Below are 24,639 nucleotides of genomic sequence, written 5' to 3'. Positions count from 1 at the left end.
TGTGTGTGTTGTGTGTAGGTGTGTAGTAGAGAAGAATAGAATAGGACTCTTTGGAGCAGATAAACAAACATGAACCTACTGGAGTGGTCTCTGGTATGATGGTGCTCAACCCCATAATGTTGGGACCTGACCTTACTAACACCCCTGTTGCTGAACGCAATCGAATCCTCACTGCAAAGCTCCAGCATCTAGCACAAAGCTTTTCCCAATTCTTTTGTAGTTGTTTTATATTAAGCCTTGTTCTAAAGAAAATAATGTTGCTGTATATTTAATGATAGCAAGCTACTGATAATCAGGACAACAATGTATAACCACACATATTTTATTTTTTTTAAGTACAACAATGATTGTAAACCACCAGACTTACTACATATCCCCATCTGCTCTGCCCAATACCATCATTTATAGACAGAAAGAGCAACGAGAAAGAAATATGCATTGTTTTGTTATTTTCTACAAAGATCAAAGCGACACCAAGTAAACAGTATAACTTATACAAAAAGTCCACATGCAAATTAAATGCATTAAGTCCATGGATCCACTCCATGATAAAGTACCTCTGAAGAGAAGTAGGCAGAGCGTAACTTTAGGCAAAATAATAAATAATCTGTAGCTGAAATGTCTCGTAAAGTTTCTTAAAAAGAATGGAGAAACATCCACAAGTCTACACAGAGGGAAGAAGAGAACGCAGCAATCCAAAAACACCTGATAATCCTCAATTGCTGAAAGAAGGCCATACAATCCCTCGCTTTCCGTCCATTTTAGTGATGAGTCTCCAGCTCCACTATAGTCCACTCTCCCTGCGGAGAGGCAGCATCCTCCGGAGAGAAGCTGGTCACAGTGATGCTGGTTGTAGAGTCGTCGAGCGGAGAAATAAGCTCCGCCCACCGTTTGAAACTTTCTTTCTCATGGGGCAGAAAGGCCTGCTCGTTGAGACAGTCCCGGGACAGTGAGAGGGTTTGCTTTATCAAATACTGAGCCAGGTTTAAGTCCTCTGGGACTGAGTTTATAACGCCCAGACTGGAGTCCTGATCGGACAGAAGCTGCCGGAGCAAGCTCCAGTCTCGCTCTGCAAACTTGCTGTTTTCTTCCGCCTCCTCTGTCCCGTCGTCTTCGCCCATCCCTTCTTCATCTATCTTGTCTTCCTGCTCCTCGTTGTCCATCCCGTTCACGTCCAAGCTCTGTTCAAAGGCCTCTCCCACATCCAGCTCGTAAATGGGGGACAGCACTTTAGATGGTCGTCGGTCATGTGTGCAGCTTTGATCCAGTCTGTCACAACCATCAATGTCCCCTAAAAACAATTGACAATACTGCACAATGACCAAGAATTCATCCGTACATGGGTCTTTTTTTTGTTTGTTTGTTTGAAACAAGACATTTTTCTCTGAACACATGCTTTGGACAAGTTTCTGGATTCTCAAACTGATCTAAAAGTGGCTCACCCCCAGTGCAACTGTGTCCTTCATGATGTAGGACTTTGGCGTTCTAGTTTCTGGACTAAAATAGTGTGTAAATCAGTGCACTCTCAAAAATACAGGTTTCTAAAAGAAAACCCTTATCAGGTGGGTTCCAAACCATGTTAACTCAAAGAACCATTTGAATGCTGCAATGGCTCTTTGTGCATGGTTCAATGGTTCTGTACCATGATCAAGGTCTTTACTATTGTGTTTTGTACAACCCTAAATCAGACAGTATAGAAACTACAAAGACTGCAAGACTTTGATTTTGTTTGATTGCAGACTGTAATTAACCCAAGATATGTCATGTTTTGTCTGCTTAACTTCATTCATTAATATACCTATTATATCTCTGCAGTTTAGGCCTGTAACATATTTCACAAAAAGATGGGAGGGACAATTCAGGACTAGTAAAGAATATAAACTAAATATAAACTATTAAAAGGTAATATCAATATGACGTTGTGGTCATAATTTTATTACAATTACAGTTTAATTGTAAACTGATGCAAGGCAGACCTTATCAGTTAAAAGAACTACAATAACGAATTATGTTCACAAAAAACTGAATATGTTGAAGTTCTGAAATTCAAGAATTAATTTATAATAGCAAAAATAAATGTTACTTAAAGTTGACCATACAAAATATGATAATAATGTCTGCAATCAAATAAAAGTTAAAGTAAGATTATTCATTTGCATTTTCCATACTGTCCAAATGTATTCTTATTTTGGGTCGTAAATTCCATTCATTTTAAGAGTGCACTATATGTTATCTTATATGTTGTGTAACCCTATGACTTAAAATCAGTCATTATGTATTATTGTTATAATTCTTACAATTATTCCATGTCAAATGAGCAGTGGCTTACAATTAAGCAGATATGCCAAACACCAAAGTCCTGAGTGGAGGAGGAGCTAGCTGGACTTTGGGTGATGATGAAGATTGACAGCTGCCATATAGGTGATGATGCACAGAGAGGAGTCTACAATGAATGTGTCTCTTTTATCCACAACTACGATATATTAATTAACAAAACAAACAAAAACAAATATAGCCATGCTTTTGCCAGCATAAGGGAGGTCAGTATGCAACTTAAATGTTGTTCAGGCACAAAAGATAATTATTAAAAATAATGATTCGTGCAAAACCGAGCGAATACAAAAACATAAACAAGTTTTTTTTATTTGATTTTTTTTTGCTTCTTTGCTGTATGCTAGCAGATTTCCCCCTATTCATATATCACAGACACTGACATGTACTGAAATATGACAAACATGCTGGCAAAAGTTAACTGACCATTTGGCAAAAGATATTAGCCTGTATGAACTGTAAGCTTGATACCCTCAGCAGAGGCTGTAACACTAGGAATCTATCTTTAGTGTGAAAAAAGAGAGACATAGCAGGACGTTTATCTAAAAAACACACTATACAGTCTATAAAACCTACAAATACTACAGCACACTGAAATAAACAAAAAAAAAACAAACTAACGTAAAACTCTATCCAACTCAATCAAAAAAATGGTTTCCAACTGACTAGAAACAGCGTGCTCTAGTGGAAATGAGATGAAATAATATAAAATTAAATGATTTAACAAAAACCAAAACACACACAATACACACAAAATCAACACTGATGGGAGATCATAAATGAAAAAATAAACAAACAAAAAAAAACAAGATGGTGATTAGAGTCAGCATGCAAGAGTTCCTGGTTTGGGTCGACTAAGAACCAACACAATCTAACACACACACAGATACAGAGTCTATGTGGATCACAGTTAAACTCATTCATGCTGATCCTGAGTCAGAAAAGGAGTGTTCTACAAACCACACTGGTCAATGCCTCGTCCCAGTGCAGTCTAACTATCAAACTATACCGGTAAGACTGCTACAGAGCGGGCGGGCAGGCGGTCAGTTCAGGCTAGCACAGCCAGTCAGCAAAGGAAGAGGAAGTGTAACTCAACAAGCTCAACTCCTGCTAGGCTTTTATTTTGTGCATATTTATATTTTAATCATTTTATAATGCTGGCCAAGTCAAGTGCTTGTGTGTACTTTGCATAATAAAACCATAGTAAAGAATAATAAATTATAATAAAATTAAATATCTAACAAAGAATATCTTACAAAAAAAAAGGAAACAGTCTTGACGTTAAAAGCGCTTGAGCCATTACGTTTGTTGTTATATGTAAACTGACGTTACAGCCATAACATTAACACCACCTCACCTTGTTTCTAAACTTTGTCATTGTCTTTTGTCATATGTATCAGCATATCTGACCATATAAGAGAACTTTGACTTGACTTTTACTTTCTATATTTACAGACTGTAGTCCTGTATTTCTTTCTGCATACTTTGTTAACTATCCTCCTTTTACCCTGTTCTTCAAAAATAGTCAGGACCCCACAGAACTGCCACAGACTGACATAAAACAGGTAATATTTGGGAGGTGGGTTGTTGGTACAAGTGGAAAATTGGTGGACTATTCTCAGTTCAGCAGAGCAGTGACACTAGGGTGTTTAAAAACTCCAGCAGCACTGCTGCATCTGATCCACTCGTACCAGCAGCACAACACACACTAACACCTCATACACCTCCACCATGTGTCACAGCAGTACTAAGAACAATGACCCACCATCTAAATAATAACAGCTGCTCTAAGGTGGTCTATCCTGTGAAGTCCTGGCCATTGAAGAACAGGCTGAAAGGAAGACCACAGTCTGTAATAATATTAACTGTAGTAATAACAGTAACATAGCCATAGACATACAAAGTGCTCCTATTTGATCAGTGGAGCTGACAGTAGACTGAGTGTAGAAACAAGGAGGCGGTGCTAATGTTATGACATGTATCAGCAGCGTTTAGATGTATAGATGTGTAGAAAACAAAACAAACAAAAATAAGAAAAGAAAGTAAACTAAAAATGAAAGTAAAAGTAAAAATGCTAAATACTTAAATACTAATACTAATTGCATGTTAATAAGGTCAAAGTGCACTGGTACAACTAATGTAGCTCATGCTACTAGGCAGATGGTCTCATTTAGCATATTATATGTTAGCATATTGCATTTTTACACAGGCAAGTAGGTTTTTTTTATTATTAAAGAAAAATGCTTCTCATCGTTGCTGTTTGTAAACTTCGTACGGGCACAGTGCCTCAGTGTGAAGGTAGTTTAAGTTGTTGAGGTGACTGACACCTGATTGGTCAAATTTGCAGACAGCAAGTGATCCTGACTGTTAGGTGAGGAAAATGGAGGGAAAGTAATAATAACAATAATATTAATAATGTTATAATAATAATAATAATAATAATAACAATAATAATAATAAAAGGGCCTGGTATATTGTAGAATATGCGAAACTCTATTCTACTGTGGAAGCATCTAACGTCTAGACCAAGAGCTAAGCTGAGCATCTGAAGTTTGGAAGATTGTAAAGATTGTATTCTGCGAAAGAGGCGGGTGCAGCTATGTAGAGTGGGGTCACTTTGGCAGGGACAGGTGAGTGGGTGTACGTGGATGACTTTCAGGCTGGAATTCTGGTGGGACCTGGAGGTGGGGGGTGGGGCTAGTGGCTCTGATATTATACATTACCTGCTGGGGACTGGGCGGGGTGTACAGGTGAAGAAGAGCTAGCGGGCACCTGCTCAGGCAAGTCTAGCCGCAGGTCTGCTCTTTTGCTGTCTGTGTGTTTGGGCTGCAGGCTGCCGTACTGTTCGGACAGCCGCAGGTCCAGGTGACAGGGCCGTTCCTGAGGAGCAACCTCGTTTGTGTCCGTGTCCAGCTGGAACTGGTCACACCCTTGCTCTTCGGGTGGAGAGTCGCGGACCTCTGTAAGGAAAACTGTGGATTTAGGCTCCCCCTGCTTGGGGCTGCTGGAATTACAGCCTGTCTTTGATATGCTGGTGGGCTTGTGGGAGTTGGCGTGGCCATTGTGCGACTCACTCTCAAAGACGTCGCATGGCGTGAGGTCCTCTTCCTCCTGCTGAGGGGGTGTCTGGGCTCCCCCCTCTTCAGATCCCAGCTCCTCACACTCGTCCACCGACAGCAGCACGGAGCGTCGGAATCCGGAAGCAGACTGATAGTCTGGCTGCTCGTTCTCCTGCTCAGTGCCGTCTTCAAATGCCAGGTTTACAATGCCCTGAAACTGAAGGGAAAATAATGTATTACTTTTTTAATTGAACTTATATATATCATTCATAGTAGAGCTGAGCAATATAGTAAAATATTATATCAAAGTTAATGTCTAAATTAAAATTTTCACTATACACAACATTGATGACAGTGACAAAATACATTAGAACTAAACTGCTATTCAAATATTCTTTCATGCGCTGTTCAGTTTTTTTTTTTCAGATTTGACTGCACAAAATTCAAATAAACAAGATTTGTTACACTATCTGTATTGAAATGTACAATTGGGTGAGTGTTCTTTAAGCACTGATGTTATCCTCGTTATGCTTTAAAAAGCAGGATTTGTTAAAATATTGTCATATTTCTCAGCTCCAGAAAAGGACACTAGATTCTGGAGCTTTGCTGTGAAGATTTAACTGCATTTAAAAGTATTGGACGGAGCTCAAGCAATCATTTCAAAGAATAAAGTTTCATTGCTTTACAGCTAAATGCTGTGGAGCCCCCCTCATCCCCTACTATAACCAGGTTTGTTTATCTGCTCTAAACAGCCCTATTCTATTGCAATGTAAAAAAGCTGAATGCAATCAAATCCTCACAGCAATGCTCTAAAAATTTGATTTTGGATGAAACTACAAATATGCATGTGTCCCAACACTCCTGTCCATAAATAATCTAATTGAAACCTTTCAGTAGAAATTTGATGTCAGAAAGGGACACCCCCTACCTGAAACTGTGGCGAAGGTTCGCCATGAGGAGGCGCAATCCCACCAGGCAGGACTTCCACTTCCGATCTTTCATCTTCAGACTCCTCCTCCTCCTCTTCTTCCTCTTCCTCTTCTTCCTCAGACGAGAAGAGCTGGTGGTCCGGCACCTTCTTCACATCTGTTACCGCTGCGTCCATCTCAGCCTCCTTCATAGTGGGCTCGTCACGCCTTAACCAGGATGGTGGCCTTCTCCGCCCCACCTCTTCCTCGCTGGTAGTCTCCGCCTCCTTGCCTCTGAGCCGCACCTCTACCCGCAGCCCGGCCCCGCCTTCATACATTTTAAGCTCCTCGGGGGTGCTTGTGTCGCTGCTGCTGCGACCCAGGAAGTCGGGGCATCGCATGGTGCCACATTTGGACGTGCCATGCTCGTGGGAGTGGCAGTCATCGTCCTGCGAGCCACCAGCGTCGTAATCTTCGGATCGTGGCTTTATGTCGTCTGAGGAAGTGGTGGCACTGGCTGTTTCGGACTCAGGGCTAATTTGGGGGTGTATCCCACCCCACGAGTCCTCCATGGGCGTGTCTGTGCTGCCTAGACTGCAGGGGGTGTCAGGGGGCAGGTCTGAGTCTCTGGAACAGTTATGGGGATTGGTACCCTGTGCTGCTGATGCTGCTGCTGCTGTTGTTATTGCTCCACTGTGATGACCTGGGGTCACTTTAGCCACACCCACTTCAGTCTTCTTAGCTTGGGTAGTTACAGGTTTAGGCTGGCTTTGTGTCGCTTCAGTCTTCCCCGTACTGCTGGATTTAACTTGTGAATCTATGCATTTTTCGGGTTTTGGCGCAGAATCCTGAACCGACCCACTCTGTTCTGGCAAAACCGCTCCAACAAGTGAACTTCCTTCAGATGATACGGGTTCTTTGGAGCTCTCGTCTTGTGCTGACTTTACGTCCTGTCTTCTCGTCTCTTCCTTTATTTTCTCTGAAGGAACACTGGGCTCCTGGGGTGCCAGTTTGGAGTCCGAATGTTTGGGACTAGGCGCGGAATCCTTGGTCGCAGTCCCAGGTTTTTTGGATGCAGCTGGAGACGACTGTTTAGAAGATGCTGCAGATCTAGGAGATGCTTTCGTAGCTGGTGTTTCCAGGGTTTTCTGCTTGGCTGTTGTTTTATTTGTTGTAGCTGTAGCAGGTTTAGAAGTCGACACTGTGGGCTTTGCTGCTTTGGAGACTGGTTTGGCCTCTGCTGTGCTGGGTCTTGTTGTTAGCTTCTTAGCGGTTGACAGCTTTTCGTCGTCTTTTCTGGGAGATGGAGGTTTTCTGGAGCTCAGGGTGGAACTGGGTCTGGATGAACCTTTTCAAACCAAACAAACACATTAAAATTAGCATATCACCAATAAGGAATAATGAGTTGGTAATGAGTGCTAAAGTAGCTCTTCTTGTAGGACTGGACCAGATGGGATAGTCTTAGCCTTGGGCCCTCATGACCCTTAGTAACTGCTGTTCTCTGAGTACGGGGTTTGCCTTACATGACCTACTGTTTTGGAGAAGCTCTGACCCAGTCTATATAGTGTGTAATAAAGTCTATAGTTTAACTGTCTACAGAGTAAATACAAAAAAAAAAAATTAGACACTTATATTAGACTATTTTTATGATTAGGATTATTTATGTTCTCATGTAATTTCGAGTTGTGTGGATAATAATAATAAAAACCTTCCGTTTAGATACACATTTCCATTCAATTTGTACTCATTTGTTATCATGTTTTTCTTTCTTTGTGTGTCTAAACTTTTGACTGGGACTGCATATATGTATCTCTTACCGTGGTTTTCTGAACCAGTACTTTGGCTCTTTACTTCTTTCCGAGCTGCAGTCGGCCCACTTGCTCCGGTTCTCACTGTGGTCTTGGGCTTGTTTGCTTTATTAGTGGGGCTGGGGATGAGATAAATAGAGATAGATGTATATTACAGTGAACTGTATATACTGTAAATAATATTATATCCTGAAATATCCTGAAGTATCAACCACCCCTAATTATCACATCAAGGTACTATTTTTTTTGTTGCAAATTTTTAGAAATAATTAACACTGTTCTCATTTGCCATTATATGTCTACTAAAGACAGATTATATCTGTCCAGTATCATTTATTTTACTTCAGTTTTAGATATATGGAGATATTTGGAGTGCATTATTAGTATCATGACATTCTGGATCATTGACTTCTGTTACAAATCTGATAAGCTCCTGTATTTATAATATCTAAGTTAGGGGTGTGCAATTTATTTTTTTATTTTGATGTAGTAGTGTATTCTTGAAATATTTTTTTTTAATTTTTAAAAAATTATCGTTTTTTAAAAGAGTATCGTTACCGCAAAAATACCAATAAATATTGTGATATTATTTTAGGGCCATATCGTCCACCCCTTACACCAACACCAAAATCAAATAAGAACAAAAGAACAAAAATGGAAAATCTTATATTTCTGGTTCAAACTTATTCTAAATTAATAGAGGTGAAGTAACTGCTTCTCCCACCTTGTCCTCTCATGCCCTTGAAACTTTAAAGGGCTGGTCTCTATACCTTTATAAATCCCACAGTCTATTGCAGCCAATTAAAAATCTTCAGCATATTCAGCTACACTGCACAAACTGCAAAATCATCAATGAATGACTAGTAACATTATTGTGAAATGCATTTGGACATTATTTAGATTCAACACTTTCACCACAGGGAGGAGCTACTGTTCCTGACATAAAAAGCATCCACAGCACACATCGCATATTTTTGCATATTTAACATGCTCTAATACGCTCATCTGTCTCAGCAAAGGAGATAAGGTACATGATTCAGGTTTGTGTCAGCAAAAAAGGTGTGAAAGCTGCAGCTGCTGCTCACCTGTTGGTCTTGTCCGTCTCTGGTTTTTGTATGGTCTTAGTCAGAGCAGGTTTTGCTGTGGTAGCCTTGGGTTGGGGTTTTGGCCTGAGAACTAGAAAACAAGAAGAATTCCTGGGTTTTAAAGAAACGATCAGCAGAAATACAAGCAAAACTAAGGCAGCCGAGGATAATGCCCAGGTGTTTACCATTTTAAATAATATAAAAAAGAAATATCCAGAAAAATATGTACACAGTTACATTCCAGACAGAACCACGCTAGTCACGAAGCATGAGTACTACACTAACTGTACTGAGTAGGTTATGTAACTGCACCTGCACTGAATCAGGAGAACACATTAGTCAGCATTAGTCACGTTAAGAAGCTTAACGATGAGTTAACGGTAGTTCACGCCCAGCTAAAACCTGCTCTGCTGATTACAGAATCTCAGACAAAAACACAAAACAACACACATGCGTTTAGCAAATAGGGGTCCCTTATGTTACATATCTTTACGTACATATGAATACAATAAAAAATTCAGGAATGATCAAATATTTAAAACAGCTTTTTTTATTTTAGTTAAATAAACCTAGCTAAAATGCTTGTTAGCTCAGTTTTCTTTACAATGCATTTTAAACAAAAAATATTTTGGGCTTTGAGTTTTAAACGAGTATCGGCCTATTCATTAACATGTGAAACTATTTTAAATCATTTATACAAATCATTTTTTTTTTTTTGGATGTATGAGCCGCCTTATAAAACCTTTATTTACACTGACCTTGTGTCACCGACTGTAGGATACTTAAAGTACCAGTCAAAAATTTGGACACTCCTTTTTACTCCATGTTCTTTTTTTTATTCATTTCCTACGTTGTAAATTAATACGGAAGTCATCCAGACTGTGAAGGAACACATACCACATATGTACCACATAAGGAAACACGTACCAAAATACTCTGTGAAGCATTTATTCTGTAAAGTGGCTCTTATCTGGGGTGTTATTAACTTGGGTCTTCCTTTCCTATGGCTGGCCTGATGAGAGCCAGTTTCATCATAATGTTTTTGATGGCGTCTTTGTGACTGCATTTGAGGATACTTTCAAAGTTCTTGAAATGTTTTGGATTGACTGACCTTCATTTCTTAAAGTATTTTTTTTTCTTTTCTTAGTTGAGTAGTTCTTGCCATAATATGGATTAGAACATTAATCAAATAGAGCTATTCACTGTATACCTGTAACTCTACCTCTTCACAACTTTACAACTGATGCTCTCAAACACATTAAGAGGCAAGAAATTCAAGTAATTAACTCTTGACGAGTTGAGCACAGACTCTGCTATTTGACACCACATATTGAAAACATGTCCCAAACTGTATTAATATTTTGTCCCACACCATCTTCTATCAACATCACACCAAAAATACCCTATATTGTCAAGAGCTAAGCTGGTTAACAATCCTAGGGTTGCACAACTCCAGAGCGAAATATATAATTTTTATATATTTTATATGTGAATGTAGCAAGAGATTACACTGCATTATAGTTTGTTCCAGAACATCCTTTTAATTCTCTAAACCTTCCCTCTATTCTGCCTTCCTACTTTATACACATAAACCATTCTGTCCTTTATGCTTTTCTCTCCCACTCCCTTTCTCTCCCTCTCTCTCTCCCACTCATCCATTCTCCCTCTGACGGACTGATGCTCTTTTTGATTCTCTGAACAATGAGTGGACACGGGGATTAATTCTTCACACTCACCATACACGAATGTGTGTGTGTGTGTGTGGTTTGACCTTCAACTTTAAGGCACAGCTTGAGTTATTCTTCAGGTTCTAAATGGGCTTCACACTGAACACAGAAAAAACACATACACAAAGAACAGCCAACGCAAAGCCTTGTAACTCCAGCATGCCGTGCTCCATCTGCTGCCTTTGGGCCACAGTTTCAGTCTTTTCCCACGAAACAAAAGCAGTCAAGCTCAGCTCGCCTGTCTCTGTTTTACTCTCTCTGGCATCTTTCCCTGCCTACACTGCATGCAGCTCTCTGCCAGGGGTGCTTGGCTTCACAATAAAGGGGTCAGTAGGTTAGCATTTGACGCAATAATTACACCAACATCCAATAAAATTACCAATGAAATGTATAAAAGTGTGCTGCATAGCTGAATACAGCAGCAGTCCAATTTTCTCAATTAAAGCAAGGTAAGTATGTAGCAATTTTAAGTGGTATATTATATATATTCCGCACAGTATTCATTCATGTGTTTCTTGTATGTATTAATACATTGTGTTTTATTACCAAGACAGACTTTGAACCCAAGTTTCTCAGTCTCATTGGTTAATGTGACATGATAATATGCCTGATTTGATCTGATTTCAACTTAGTAAGTTTCTCTAGAACAGAGCATAATACATCACACACTGACTGTTTACATATTAATGGATAGATCAGGCACAAGTTCTGAAAATGTAGTAAAATTACCTTTCTAAGCTAGGAATGAGATTTTATGTATAATAGGTTGCGCTAACTTTTAAACCATGTGTTTGTTTTTCTAATATTTTTCTTAACACTTATTAGGAGTAATTATATATTACTATAATTACTAGTAAGTATAATTAAATATTTAGTTATTACTATATAAATACGGTCAGTAAAAAAGCATAAATTTTTTAATGGTCTCCGTGGCCTTTTAATATTTAAAAGTCTAATGATGATAATAATGATTATTTTAACTAAATACACTAATGTTCACAGTACTGTATATTACTGTGTGTCGCTGATGCTGAAACGCTGGTACCTGCAGAAGCAGCGTGGCTGTTGTTGCGTGGACTGCTCATGCTGCTCTCCGGCGATGCACTTCCTGATGTGGGGGGTGTGGTCTGGCCACAGTGGGCGTTCCCTGGGCTGTCAGAGGCCGAGCCCTGAGTGGAGTCCTTCCCTGATGCTGCAGTTTTGTGGGATTTCGCTGCTGTGACCTGTCCCGCTGCTCCAGCAGACCCGGCAGTCGAAGACTTGGGCCTGGCACCTGTCGCCGTCCTCTTTTCCTGAGCCGCTTTGCCTGTGGGTGACCCCCGGGTGCCATTAGCAGCTGAATTCTCCCTGCGGGCAGCTGTGCCACTGCTACCGTTCAGCACAGGTTTAGCAGCAAGCGCCGTTTTCTTTTTGGCCGGGCCTCCAGGCAGCTGGGCCTTGTCTGCCTTGTTATTAGTGGCAGGTTTGGTTTTGGTGGCTGTGGCCGTGGCATGTGATGTCAGATTGTCAGATTTCATGGCGCTTGCTGGTGCTGGAGCTGCTCGTGGGTTTCCAGCAGGCGGACGAGGGACCTTGGGGGCCTTCAGGGGCCGAAGAGTCGGAGGACTGTCACACGGTGAGGACGTGCCTGATGGACATTTTCCAAGCTTCTGCAGGGAGAGGAATAGAGATAGAAAAAGTAAAGAGGTCAGGAGAAAGTTATATATTGGTTTCCATATGAAATTCAAAAACAGTATTTAATGCTCTAAATTAAGTTTTGTACTAAATGTATTTTACTTTTTGAAATCAACCACATAAAAACACTGCTAAAAATCTAAGAGTACATCTGCACTGTTAACTGTCTGAGTATCTGATATTCACTGTACTGGGTTGAGTGATGGACTCCTGAGAGGGGTATATGGTTAATGATCAGAGTAAAATTACCTTTCAATACCAAATAAAGTGAACAGATTGGCTTCTTTTGTCGAACAAACAAAAACAGGGGCTAACTAGTGTTTCATGGAGACACTGACTGAGAGGATACATTTCACAGTCTCATGGCACTCATCAAATGACATTGTCTACCACAGTCGGGTTGCTGTGACTACCCTCCCAAAAGGACTTATGAGAGATGTGTGTGTCAATGGCAAAGGTGGTCATCTATTAACACTCCTGACTGAACTAGAACGCCCCCCTTCCACCATAGCACCACTCTGTTTATTAAAGACAGTTAGTTTGCAGATTTCTCAGAAAGAGCACAGTTCTGTGAGACATTGTGTAATTCTGCTGCATGTTGTCACAGGTCCCCTCTCTAGCCGGTCGTGATTGGTGGTGGATTAGTGTCAGTAATTTACTGATAGCTGACGAGCTCCAGTTCTGCTCCATCATTATTATTATTATTATTAAATATGAAGCACTCTCATTATGACACACACACAGCAGTGCACACAACAGGCTTGTCATGATAACTGTTGTTAAATATACTGTTAAACAACTGTTGTAATACACATATTGGTGCATCTTAAAAAATGTATTATCATTGAAAAGTTACTTTATTTCAGTAATTCAGTTCAAAATGTGAAGCTCATATATTATATAGATGTAGTATACACAGGGTTATCTATTTAAAAAGTTTATTTAATGTATTGTTGATGATTATGGCTAACAGCCAATAAAATCCAAAAATCAGTGTCTCAGAAAATGAGAGCATTACATAACACCAGATGGTTCTTTTGGCAGTGTGGGCAGTGTGCAAAGTCCTGCTGGAAAATGAAATCCGCATCTTGATAAAAGTTAGCAGAGGGAAGCATAAAGTGCTGTAAGATTTTGCGGGAAAACAAAACTGCACTGACTTTAGACTTCATATAACACAGTGGATCAACACCAGCAGATGACATGACTCTCCAAACCATCACTGATCATCAGTAAATTTTACATTTCATTTGTAGACCAAGGGAGCAGAGTCTGGAGGAAGAGTGGAGAGACACACAGTCCAAACTGCTTGTCTACTGTGAAGTTTCCACCAATCAGTGATGGTTTGTAGAGCTAAAATACACACAAATACACACAACTGCAGTATTAAAAAATTCTAAAATAATAATAAATAAATAAATAATAAAATTATTAGCGTCATGTTCATTGACCCTATGATAGCTCAACAGCATAACTATTGTGATAAGCATAACACACACACACACACAACAAATTACCTGAGAGCTGGAGAGGACAGGCTTCTTACTGAGTCTTCTGCAGTCTCCCGTATCAAGAGTAGCTTCGTTTTTGGAGAGGGAGGGGGCAGAACACAAGAAGACAAAGACATTAAAATACATTAATAGTAGATTAATCGTGTATTAGATACTATAATACTGTACTATTAGACAGCAAAACTTAAAACCTTTTTTCACACTTTTACAGAGAAGATGACATGAGCTGAGTAATCCAATCAAATAAGTGGTTGCTAAACATTTTTGCACCCGTAAGAAACTGTCGGATTGCAAAACTATTTGGATAGAGTATAAAAGTTACCAGAAACAATATATCATAATAGCAATAAAAGAAAAAGTCTGTATTAAGCAACACATTTAAAAGTAGTGTGTAACACATGTGTAACATCACAACATGACGTTGTGAAGGTGAAGGTTCCTAGTGGTGTCCTGTGATGATCCAGTCCATTAAGCTTGAATATTCTTATGTATCCAATAGCATCCACACATTTTCAATCTGAAATAGGTCTGGTGATGCAGGTGGCAGTGGCACAATAGGGGTTGGACAACATATTGAAATTGTGATATGTTGTATTGTTTTGATGGTCTCAAATCCATACATGGTGTGAAATTGTTATTTTTTATTGAAATATAGGAACTCCAATTTGAATAGGGTATTGGGTAAACCTGCTGTCAAGAATATTGGAGAATTTTTCACATTCTGTAAAACTGACACCAATAAATCCGGAATTCCTGGTATTTACTTATTTAGGAATATTTAATCCTTTTCAGTAACACAGATACATTGAAGTATTGTAGAGATTTTTCTATAGTAGGCACTGTTTTACAATGATAACGTATTTTGGGATGCCCTGTTATTCACACCCCATGATGTAGTATATTCTAGTTACGTTATTGAAACGGCAGCAGTATGTGGACGAGCATTGTCCTATTGGAATAGCGCACCGGAGTGTGCATTAAGAAAAGCTAGGACCACTGGTTGCAGGTCCTCATAAACGTAACATTGGGCTGTCAAACTGCCTGTAATGACGAGCAAAGGTGATCTGACATTTCACAAAATTGCACCCCACATCGTGACACTAGGCCTGGAAGTGTGACATATGAAAACAGACTGTTCAGCTTGCTCCGGACCACAGATGGATTCGTTGGTTCTTTTCACCAAGACGAAACCAGGACTGGTCACTGAAGATGAGTCACTCCATTAAAGGCTATTAACCAAGTTCCATTCTGTTGGCTGATTCCTTCTGGGCGCAACTATTTTTTTTATTTTATTAAAGATAAAAATAATACACTGTAATCTGTAATCACACTAAAAACTATAATTTTTATATATTTTTTTCACATCTTCCAATTACCCAACCCACTCAATTGGACTGCCCCTATCACTAGTGATTTCTCAACACCAGGAGGGTGAAGACTAGCACATGCCTCCTCCGATACATGTGAAGTCAGACTCCGCCTTTTTTCGAGTAGCATCACAATGTGCTTGGAGGAAAGTGCAGCGACTCGATTCCGATACATCAGCTCACAGACGCCTTGTGCTGATCGACATCACCCTAGGAGTAATGTGGAGAGAGAGTGCCACCTACCCACCCAGAGAGAGCAAGGCCATTTGTACTCTCTCAGGGCTCTGGCAGCTGATGGCAAGCTACATGAACAGGATTCAAACTTGCGATCTCTTTATCATAGTGGCAGTGCTTTAGCGCTAGACCACTTGGAGACCAATTTTAGCCAATTTATTTGTGCACCCCTAGTTTAAAGGATTAATCCTGGTCTGGTCTTGATGCATCTCTATTACAATCCCATTTAGTCCAGGCTTAGATGTGAAAGTCATTCATCTATCCTTATCAGGTACAACAGATACATCCACATTTCTGAGCAACAGTTGAAGTAATGTGGTGGCTCTTCTCAGAGCGCAGCAGTGTGACAGTAATTGTGATTGCACGGCACATCCTTCCTTCAAAGCCAATCCTGTCCTGCCCTCATTAAGATCAAAGAGGAGGTGAAAATGTATCCACACATAGCCTCTTTTACTGCAAAGACAAGACTGAGCTCAGATTTCTGAACAGCTGTACCCTTGTGTTGCAAAATGCCATGTTATCTGAAGGAACGCAGTGTGCCTAGGTATGTGCATGAGTGTGTGTGTGTGCGTACATGCATGCATTTGCGATCGCATGTTCTGCCTGCGCACCCACATACATGTATACATGTAATGTGCACACACATAAACAGGGGGGTGGAACCTCAGAAATCAAACCTGTCAGAAAGCACCAAAACACAGGGGGAAATGGATAATTCATGCACTGTGTATTCAAATGGTAATCACTGGGGAAATCCTAATATAAACAGCATTATTCAGTACCCAGCCGCCGCGTCTAAAAATAAACAGAGTCAGTGTGAGATCCCGTAAAGCACCTCTTCAAAATTAAATAAATAAAGAAAAATAATAAAATCTGTAAAGCCGCTGAGGCCAGCGTGTTATAACCTTAATATTAGTCATCATCTGGCTATTACAGAGAGGCACTACAATGAGAATAAGAATGAGAGATTGCTTCTAACAAACGCACAGACAGATACACACACACACACACACACACACACACACACACACACACACACACACTGCAAATTACAGGCAGGCATGCAGTAGAAGTCAGAAAGCTACGCTATAGATCCAGTGGTATGTGCTACAGATGAACGCTCAGAAAAACCATTACCGAGACTGCTACTAATACTGCACCATACAGTCTAGAGAACACACACACTCACATACACACACACACACACACACACACACACTTTCCCTTAGTGCAGTCACGCATTTGATTCCAATGCTAGTATGCAGTCTCTTAGTCTCTGCTTAGAGTATGTGTCTATGTTTTTTTTATGAATGCATAAATGTGTATTTGTGTATCTCATGTATAAACATATTAGTATATATACACACACACACACACACACACATACACACACACACGTATGTATACATGTATGTATGTATGTATGTATGTATGTATGTACATATAAATAAATACCTATGAATGGAAGTCAATGTAAAAAATATATATTTCTATTGGCTCATTCATTCAAAATTATTTACACAGTGAACAGAGCAGCTACAGGTTCCAAATAACAAAAAAATAAGATAAATGATTTTCTCTGGACAGTAGTAATAAACACATACACACACACACTCTACACAAAACAATTTTACCACATTTCTATACGTCCACTAACCTGAAACTACTTATACTTTGCTAAACTAAAGCTAAAATGTTTTCATTGCACACACACACCTTATACAATATTATTATAGAACACTTCTTCAGGTTCTATAATCCTAGATCTAAAATTATTAACACAGTGTACAGTGCACCTACTGCATTTAAACAATGTGGAAATCTTAAAATGATAAAAAAAAAAAAAAAAAAATTGAGACACGTTTTCACTGGACAGCAGCAAAACCAACACACACAAACACCTATACAATATATACACTAACATTTACATACTATGGTATATATATATACTGTATACTGTTTGCATGGTGTGCATAGATAAACAGAAACCCTATGAACAGGAACAACATTCAAATACATTCCTGTAAATACTACCATCATATATGTATACTATATGCCAATAAAGCAGGCTGCCATAGCACAGTGCTGATATACAGTGTACCTACCTGCCAGTATCCGTTCCCTGTGTCTGGGTGGCAGCGTGTCCCATCCTCGCGTGTGCCGCACTGCAAAAAAGGACTGAAGCAGAAACGTCCACAGCCGAGCGCGCAGCAAACACACCTCACGCCTGAACGGCTGAGCCACCGCCAGCGAGAGAGAGAGACATACAGAGCGAGAGAGAAAGAAAGAGAGAGAGAGAGAGACATACAGAGTGAGAGAGAAAGAGAGAGAGAGAGAGGAAGGAGGGGGGGAACAACAGCACGAAAAAAAAAAAGGAAAGTGAATGTGCAGCTGCTTGAGAGCCGGTCTCCCGTGGCAACCTAGCCTGACTCCCCTCCCAGAACCCCCCCACCTTCGAGCTGCAGTGATGGTGATGATGTCACTAGCTGGTGGTCCTACCAAAGAGACTGAAGGCTGGCTTTAAAAGCCCACTGCAGGCTCTGCTACACACTCTCACTCTCTCTCTTTCTCTCTTGCTCTCTCTCTACCTCCATCTCTCTCGCTCACCCACTCGCTCACTCGCTCGCACTCTGATTCATGTTTTTCCTCTCTCTCTCTGGAAGAGCAGAGTCAGAGCCAGAAAGCTGTCAGCCACACCCAGCCTCCTCACTCTCATCCAGCCCACCAGACCCCCAGAGACATGATTTAAGAGGGGGGAGTGAAAGAGAGAGGGAGTGAAAGTGAAAGGTTGAGACAAATGGAGAGACAGAGGGCAAAGAAAGGAAGAAGGTAGAAGGAGAATGGAGATAAAAACAGACAGCAGTGAGAGGGGAACGGAAAAGACTGAGGGAAGGTAAAGAAAGAAGAAAGAAGAAGGGAGATAAAAACAATGTAAAAGAGAGCAAGAGATAGAGAAAGAATAAAGGATGTAAAATAAATTGAGATACAGTTTAAGAGAACAAGAGAGTGATGGTACAGAAAGACAGAGAAAACTGATGGCAGACAGAAAGTTAGAGAGTGTGGAGAAATAAATAAATGTATATATAAATTCAGAGAGAGAGAGAGAGAGAGAGGGAGAGGGAGAGAGACAAAAAGAGGATGAGATTGGGGAAAAAGAGAGAGGGAACAGGGGGCGAGAGACAGTAGAATAGAGCTGGTGTGGTTGGGTGTGTTTATGGTGGCCTTTTCTATTTGTAGTGTCACTTTACTGTAATCCGGCCTCGACCAGGGACAGTATAGCACAGCTTAACCCTGAGATCACATCAAGCACTCACTCTACCGACACACACACACACACACATTTATATATACACATACACACACACACTCACACACACAAGTAAAAAAAAAAAACCTGCATCTCTAAAATGGTACCATCATACAGACAGTAAAGATGCACTAAAATAAACAAATAAACTTTTCTGTCCAAAATTGCAATACAATTTGTCCGAAGGAAAAATACCAAATACAGAACATGGTTTTATGCAGGTTTTTTTTTTTTTGCTTTTTTTTTTTTACTGAATAAATTAAATTAAATTAAATACTTTCTGTGGGCCCGCCACCGCTGCTTTAAAAAAACCTAACATTAGAGGAAACACTGCAATATTACTCTCTTTTAAAATAGATTAGCCATTGTCAGGAATAAAAATAGCAGACAGCATTTTCAAATTATACAAAACAACAAAATAAATACACAAAAATAAGTCAAATGGAAATGCAATGTTTTGATTTGTCAGCAACAGTACAGCATTTTCCATCAGCCTGGTAATCACAGCACAACACAGCACAGCAGCCAAATGGGCTGAGAAGAGCCCAGAGACAGCTTTAGATGGAATCAGAGGAGATTAGCTTTAGTTGCAGTTTAAAGAACAACTGTTTTCAATCTCCGTTCTGATTTGCCGTTTGTTTCTTTACCTCAACCTGTTCCTGCTCCCGATTGGTCGTCTCTGCCGTCAGTATGTCGGATTCTGACTGGCCGCTCAGCTGGTCCACAGCGGTGAAGAGATCGCAGCAGTTCTCCACGTTAACGCCCTCCTGCACAGCCTCGCACACCTTCCTCAGCAGAGCGGGGTCACGCGTGAACTCCTCTCTCTGAGACGGCCAATCACAGCACTGTTATAAACACAGCTAAAACACAGTATGGCTCTGTGTGTTTGTCTATAGATACAGTGGTGACTGAAAGAAGAACCAAATTTAATAAATGATTAGATTTTTAGTAATTTATTCAAAGATAATTATTTCTTAACTGCACATAAATGTTTCTTGGAGGATTTTTAGCCCATTTTACCAAACCCAAAAAAAATAGCTCTGATTTGTTGGTGGGCTGTCTAGGCTCCTCCCACAACATTTCATATTAAGGTCACTAAGGTCCAAAACATTAACTTTATTCTTCTATGAACATTCTTAGGTAGAACTTGTGTGCTTTGGGTCATTGTCTTGCTGCATGACCCATGCTTTCTTAAGACTCAGGTCACATTCAAATGTCCTGACAATTTCCTATCCATTCTCCAAACATATCACAAACAGAAGCCTTCTGGCTTCTAGCAATAGCAAACAGCATGAGGGCAGTTTGTTCTTTTTGAAGAGCAGACGCACTCTCCCTTTAACCTTGCCGTACACTGCACTGTAGTTCAGTGTTCTCCTGATGGTGGACTCATAAACATTAACACTAACCAATTAAAGACGGGCCTTTAGTTGCTTAGAAGTTACTTTAGGCTCCTTTGTGACCTTTGGGCTTCTTAGAGATATTTTTCTAATCTTTTCCAGCCTGATGAGAATCAACAATTCTTCTTCTGAACTTCTAAAAAATCTCTTAGTTCATGCCATGATCCACTATGAATAAAACCCATCCACTCTCAGTTGACCGTCATTCCACTGATTAAAGACACCTGGTTCTAATGGATAATTATTGTATTTTTTTCAACAAGTAATTCAGCAGATCTAATAATTTTGTGTTTTTTTTGTTTTTTATTTGGTTTTCTTTATCTGAAAATCTGATAAAATACAGAACATTCTAAATGTTTACAAACGTTCAAGCACCACTGTACTGTACGCTTCATTGTGTGAACGTCTGTGTGTTTATATGTGTGTGTGAGTGCATGTTACCCTGCGGAGACTGTGGAAGGCAGTGGTGTATATGACCCGAGGCAGGTGTGTGACGATGGTCTTTAAACACTGCTCCTGAAGCTCATTGGCCAGACTCAGAACCTGCTTTGCCCATTTTACTTCTGGCAAACTGCCAATGATCTGCTCACTGTCACACAGCACGGACACTGCGCTCTGCACCGTCTGTAGAAGAGAGAGAGAGTATCCTGTATATCCTGTTTATCCTGTATTTAACATCCAGGTACTTTAAAGTTGCACCCATTGCTGACAAAGATGTGCAAATGCACACACACATACACAGCTTATCTAGAACAGAAGTGTGAAGAAGCACATGGACAGCTTGTGAACACCCATACCTGTGTAAGACCTTGTTAGTGCGGCTGAACACTGGCCAGCATGCTCATGGCAAGGCCTTGTGAATTATGGGATTTGGAGTGAGGTCTAATAGTTGGTGTAGTTGGATGGGACATTCAATTTCTAAAGTTGCTATTTGTGTATAAAGTTGCTATGAGAATACATTTAAAAAGTTATTACCACTCACAGTGGACAGAGCAGTGGTTGGTAATGATCGTGATCAGCAGTTTCTGGCTAGAATTGTTTGTGCAAAAAGATAAGGGACATCTACTATTTTCTATTCAGTGCAGTAGTCCCAAGATTAGTGTAGCATTCTTTAGCTTCCATGGGATTCAAAACTATTTTTAGGACTCTCTGGAGCAGATAAACAAATATTAATATAATGATACATTACTTAATACAGTCAGGCTATAGAGGGGTATAAAGCCACAGTATTGAGCTGTGGAGCTGTGGAACTTTGTTCTATGGAACGACTAATAGTTGCTATGTCCAATACTTTTGGATGGGAGGATCTGAGGATTTGGGACTGGGGTGGGGTGGTGATCATCCAATATTGACCTAATTAACTCTTAGTATATAATAAAAAAGTCTTCCCTGGACAATAGAGTCAGTTTCTACAACAAACGCAGGATACACTCTTTTTAATACCCTGGATTTAAGAACTACTTTTGTCCATATACTACAGTGTATACACGCACACACATACACACACTGTCCTCCACACTAATGGAAGGAAAAAGTGTTTTCACATGCAGTTGTGTCACTCTGTGACTGAATATTTCCTGGAGTAATCCAATCTCCTCCGCCAGTGTTTACATCATAGCTGGCTGCTCCGCCAACCTTTCCATCACACGGGGCTCATTGGCCAGCAGTGAAGAAAGTGAATGAGTGTGTGTGTGTGTGTGTGTGTGTGTGTCAGTGTGTGTGTGTAAAAAGGAGAGAGGGAAATTAGCCAGATTGTGCCTGGAGAGGTCACGAGCTGTCCGTGTCCAGCTGCAGGACGTACACAAACCCAATTAGAGCCCCTAATTACTCCAAGCTCATCATTCAGACTCCAAACCAGCTCTAGCAGGACACAGCTTGGGCTATTAATGACTTCCTGCCCTGTGGGTGGAAAAATGGACTATGTGGCTAAGTCGAGACACACTGGCATTCTATGTGTGTGCGTGTGTGTATATGTGTGTGTGATGGAGTAAGTGAGTAACACACCATGTTTTTGGTTACGGTGTTGAGGCAGTCTCTCTGTAGCTCTTGAGGAAGAATGGCGAAGCTCCTCTCAGACCAGCACTTCACAAAATGCTCAGCAACCCATCTGAGAAGAAAACACAGACACACACAATGCATTATTTGATGCTGTTAAAAAAATGATCCGAAGGGAAAGCATAGAAAATGTAAAAAAAAAATACACTGTAAAACACAAATTGTTCTCCTTAAGGTGAATTTTAAGTCAGCTGAACAAAAATACTGAATTGCACCATAAACTAGGTTTATAAAACTTTATAAAAAGTTGACCTAACTAAATCTTTTGTGTTTGCAAAATTTACTAATTTAAGTTGAACACTAGTTGAGGCCAAGCCAACTATTCTGCATTACTGCACATGCTCAGTTTGATTCTTTAGTTAAACGGGGTCGACTAAGCAATTCTGCAGGGGTTTTCACTTAAGGTTTTGACGCTATATGAATATTGGGCGTGCCCTTCTATCTCTCACTCACCATCAGTGTGTAGTCACTTTCCACAGGCTGGCTTCTCTTGGGATTAATATGTGTTAAATAATAGTTAACTGCCTGGACTTAATTAAATGTAGTGTTGAGCTTGTAATTGTATCAAATGTAGTGTTGTGTTTACTTTGAGAGTTTGATTTATGTAAAACATAATCTTAAAGAATAGTGAGCAGAACTTACAAAACATATTTCATAGAACCTAAATGAGGCCAACTAACAACACAAAGTGAATTTTTAATTTGGTGAGACTTAAAGCCCCACTAGGTAGGATTGAGATTTTATGCTCGTGGGCTCCCCCTACAGTTGCAGAGTGTAATAAATGTTTCAGGCCGATTTTAGTTTCTCTTTCTCGTTTTCTGGTTTTCACAGACATATTCGTTCTCTTTCCAGCTTCTGCCAGAGTGTCTGTATGTTAGTTTGTAAAGAATGAACCAGTAGTCCTTGTAGAACTGTTAGAACTAAAGGTCGGAAAGCAGGTTGCAGTTCTCGCAAGCGTTGGTTGCGGCAGCCTCAGAAAAAATACAGAGTCTGGTTTGAGCTCAGAGGAGCTCCGACACAGACATGAGAGCATCGCTATTCCTACTATTACACCTCAATGCAGCGCTGCAGTGAGTTTCAAGCTGTCATTTTACTTCTTTTAAAAGATCAAAAATCAAGGAAATCCTACCTAGTGGGGCTTTAATATATAAAGTTTTATGCATATGAACAATTAATTATCTGAACTAAAGGTTTCTAGTTGGTACAACTGACAGTCTTTTTTCTTTTTCAAAACTTAAAAGTTTGAGTTGGCCTCAAAATGTAAAAATGTAGTGCAGTAAGTTTCCTTGAAATGTTGAGTTTTCTTAACTTTTTCATTTTTACAGTGTATAGATTTAAACATGGCTGGGCAATGCTGTAAAAAAAACTTGATATTCTTTAAATATATCATCATATTTTATTTTTATGTTTTTATATAAAAACTGCAGACAATGACAAGCCTGTACTGTTGCAAACCTTAGGTTGTGTTTGCAGTAAGAATGGGGCACTCCTGACTCCTGACTCTTCAGCTTTTGTTATTTTTGGCACTCTATTTTAAGTATTATTAGAAGCTATAGCAACATTAAAGAAGCAGGGAATACTAAAAGTAACAGATGAACTACACTACACTGTATTAATAGAATTATAGTGCTTCTATATGGTCAGTGGATTGTGAGTGAAGAAACACTATTAGTAAAGTATCCTTGGAATATTGAATATGGAATATTTTCATATTACTGCTCAAAGCTAGTTTGTAAATCAGCTCTGAGCTGTGAGCACGGTTTAAAATACTGCAGCTCTTTACGCCTGACTCATCTCACACTCACACAACCCACAGCAGAGGCAGCATGAAAACATCTCTCTCTCTCACACATGCACACACACACACACCCCTCACATCCAAGGCGCTGGGAAAACCTCGACCTACTTTCCCATGCTGCTCTGAGTTGGTTTTTGCGCAGTAACCATGAGGAGCAACAGCATTTAACAGCAGTGTGATGCAGATTAGCTAAACATACGTGATACACATATGAATATGGACACTGTGTTTAATGAATGCAAGAATTGAAGATGCACCCTATTGATCACCAATGCAAACATACAGTTTGTCTAGTACCTTTTATCAGAACTGCCAATAAAATAGGATTTGCTGGAGCAGCTAAACAGTCACACACCTGTTGGCATCATGCCTAATGCTGTG

At 40.0% G+C, this 24,639-nt stretch overlaps 1 protein-coding gene across 3 annotated transcripts in view; it reads right to left on the bottom strand.

The window, feature by feature from the left end:
* Nucleotides 1-306: 306 nt before the first annotated feature.
* btbd8 (BTB domain containing 8) overlaps nt 307-24,639 on the bottom strand; it is a 48,224-nt gene continuing 23,891 nt past the window's right edge. For 2 of the 3 annotated variants that reach the window (XM_022675424.2, XM_022675423.2), the window contains exons 10-20: nt 22,410-22,512; nt 20,847-21,029; nt 19,656-19,832; nt 17,807-17,936; nt 14,107-14,168; nt 11,964-12,567; nt 9,192-9,282; nt 8,116-8,225; nt 6,319-7,646; nt 5,055-5,607; nt 307-1,291 (exon numbers count right to left, since the gene is read on the bottom strand). In XM_022675424.2, coding sequence (XP_022531145.2) covers nt 762-1,291; nt 5,055-5,607; nt 6,319-7,646; nt 8,116-8,225; nt 9,192-9,282; nt 11,964-12,567; nt 14,107-14,168; nt 17,807-17,936; nt 19,656-19,832; nt 20,847-21,029; nt 22,410-22,512 — 3,871 coding nt within the window. In that variant the 3' untranslated portion in view covers nt 307-761. The remainder of the gene's footprint in view (nt 1,292-5,054; nt 5,608-6,318; nt 7,647-8,115; nt 8,226-9,191; nt 9,283-11,963; nt 12,568-14,106; nt 14,169-17,806; nt 17,937-19,655; nt 19,833-20,846; nt 21,030-22,409; nt 22,513-24,639) is intronic. The other variant, XM_022675425.2, reaches the window with a different exon arrangement.

This window comes from Astyanax mexicanus, chromosome 5 (genome assembly GCF_023375975.1).
Source record: "Astyanax mexicanus isolate ESR-SI-001 chromosome 5, AstMex3_surface, whole genome shotgun sequence".
NCBI classification, from domain to species: domain Eukaryota; kingdom Metazoa; phylum Chordata; class Actinopteri; order Characiformes; family Acestrorhamphidae; genus Astyanax; species Astyanax mexicanus.
Note: the sequence above shows the minus strand (reverse complement) of the source record. Positions and strands in the feature narration are given on the sequence as shown.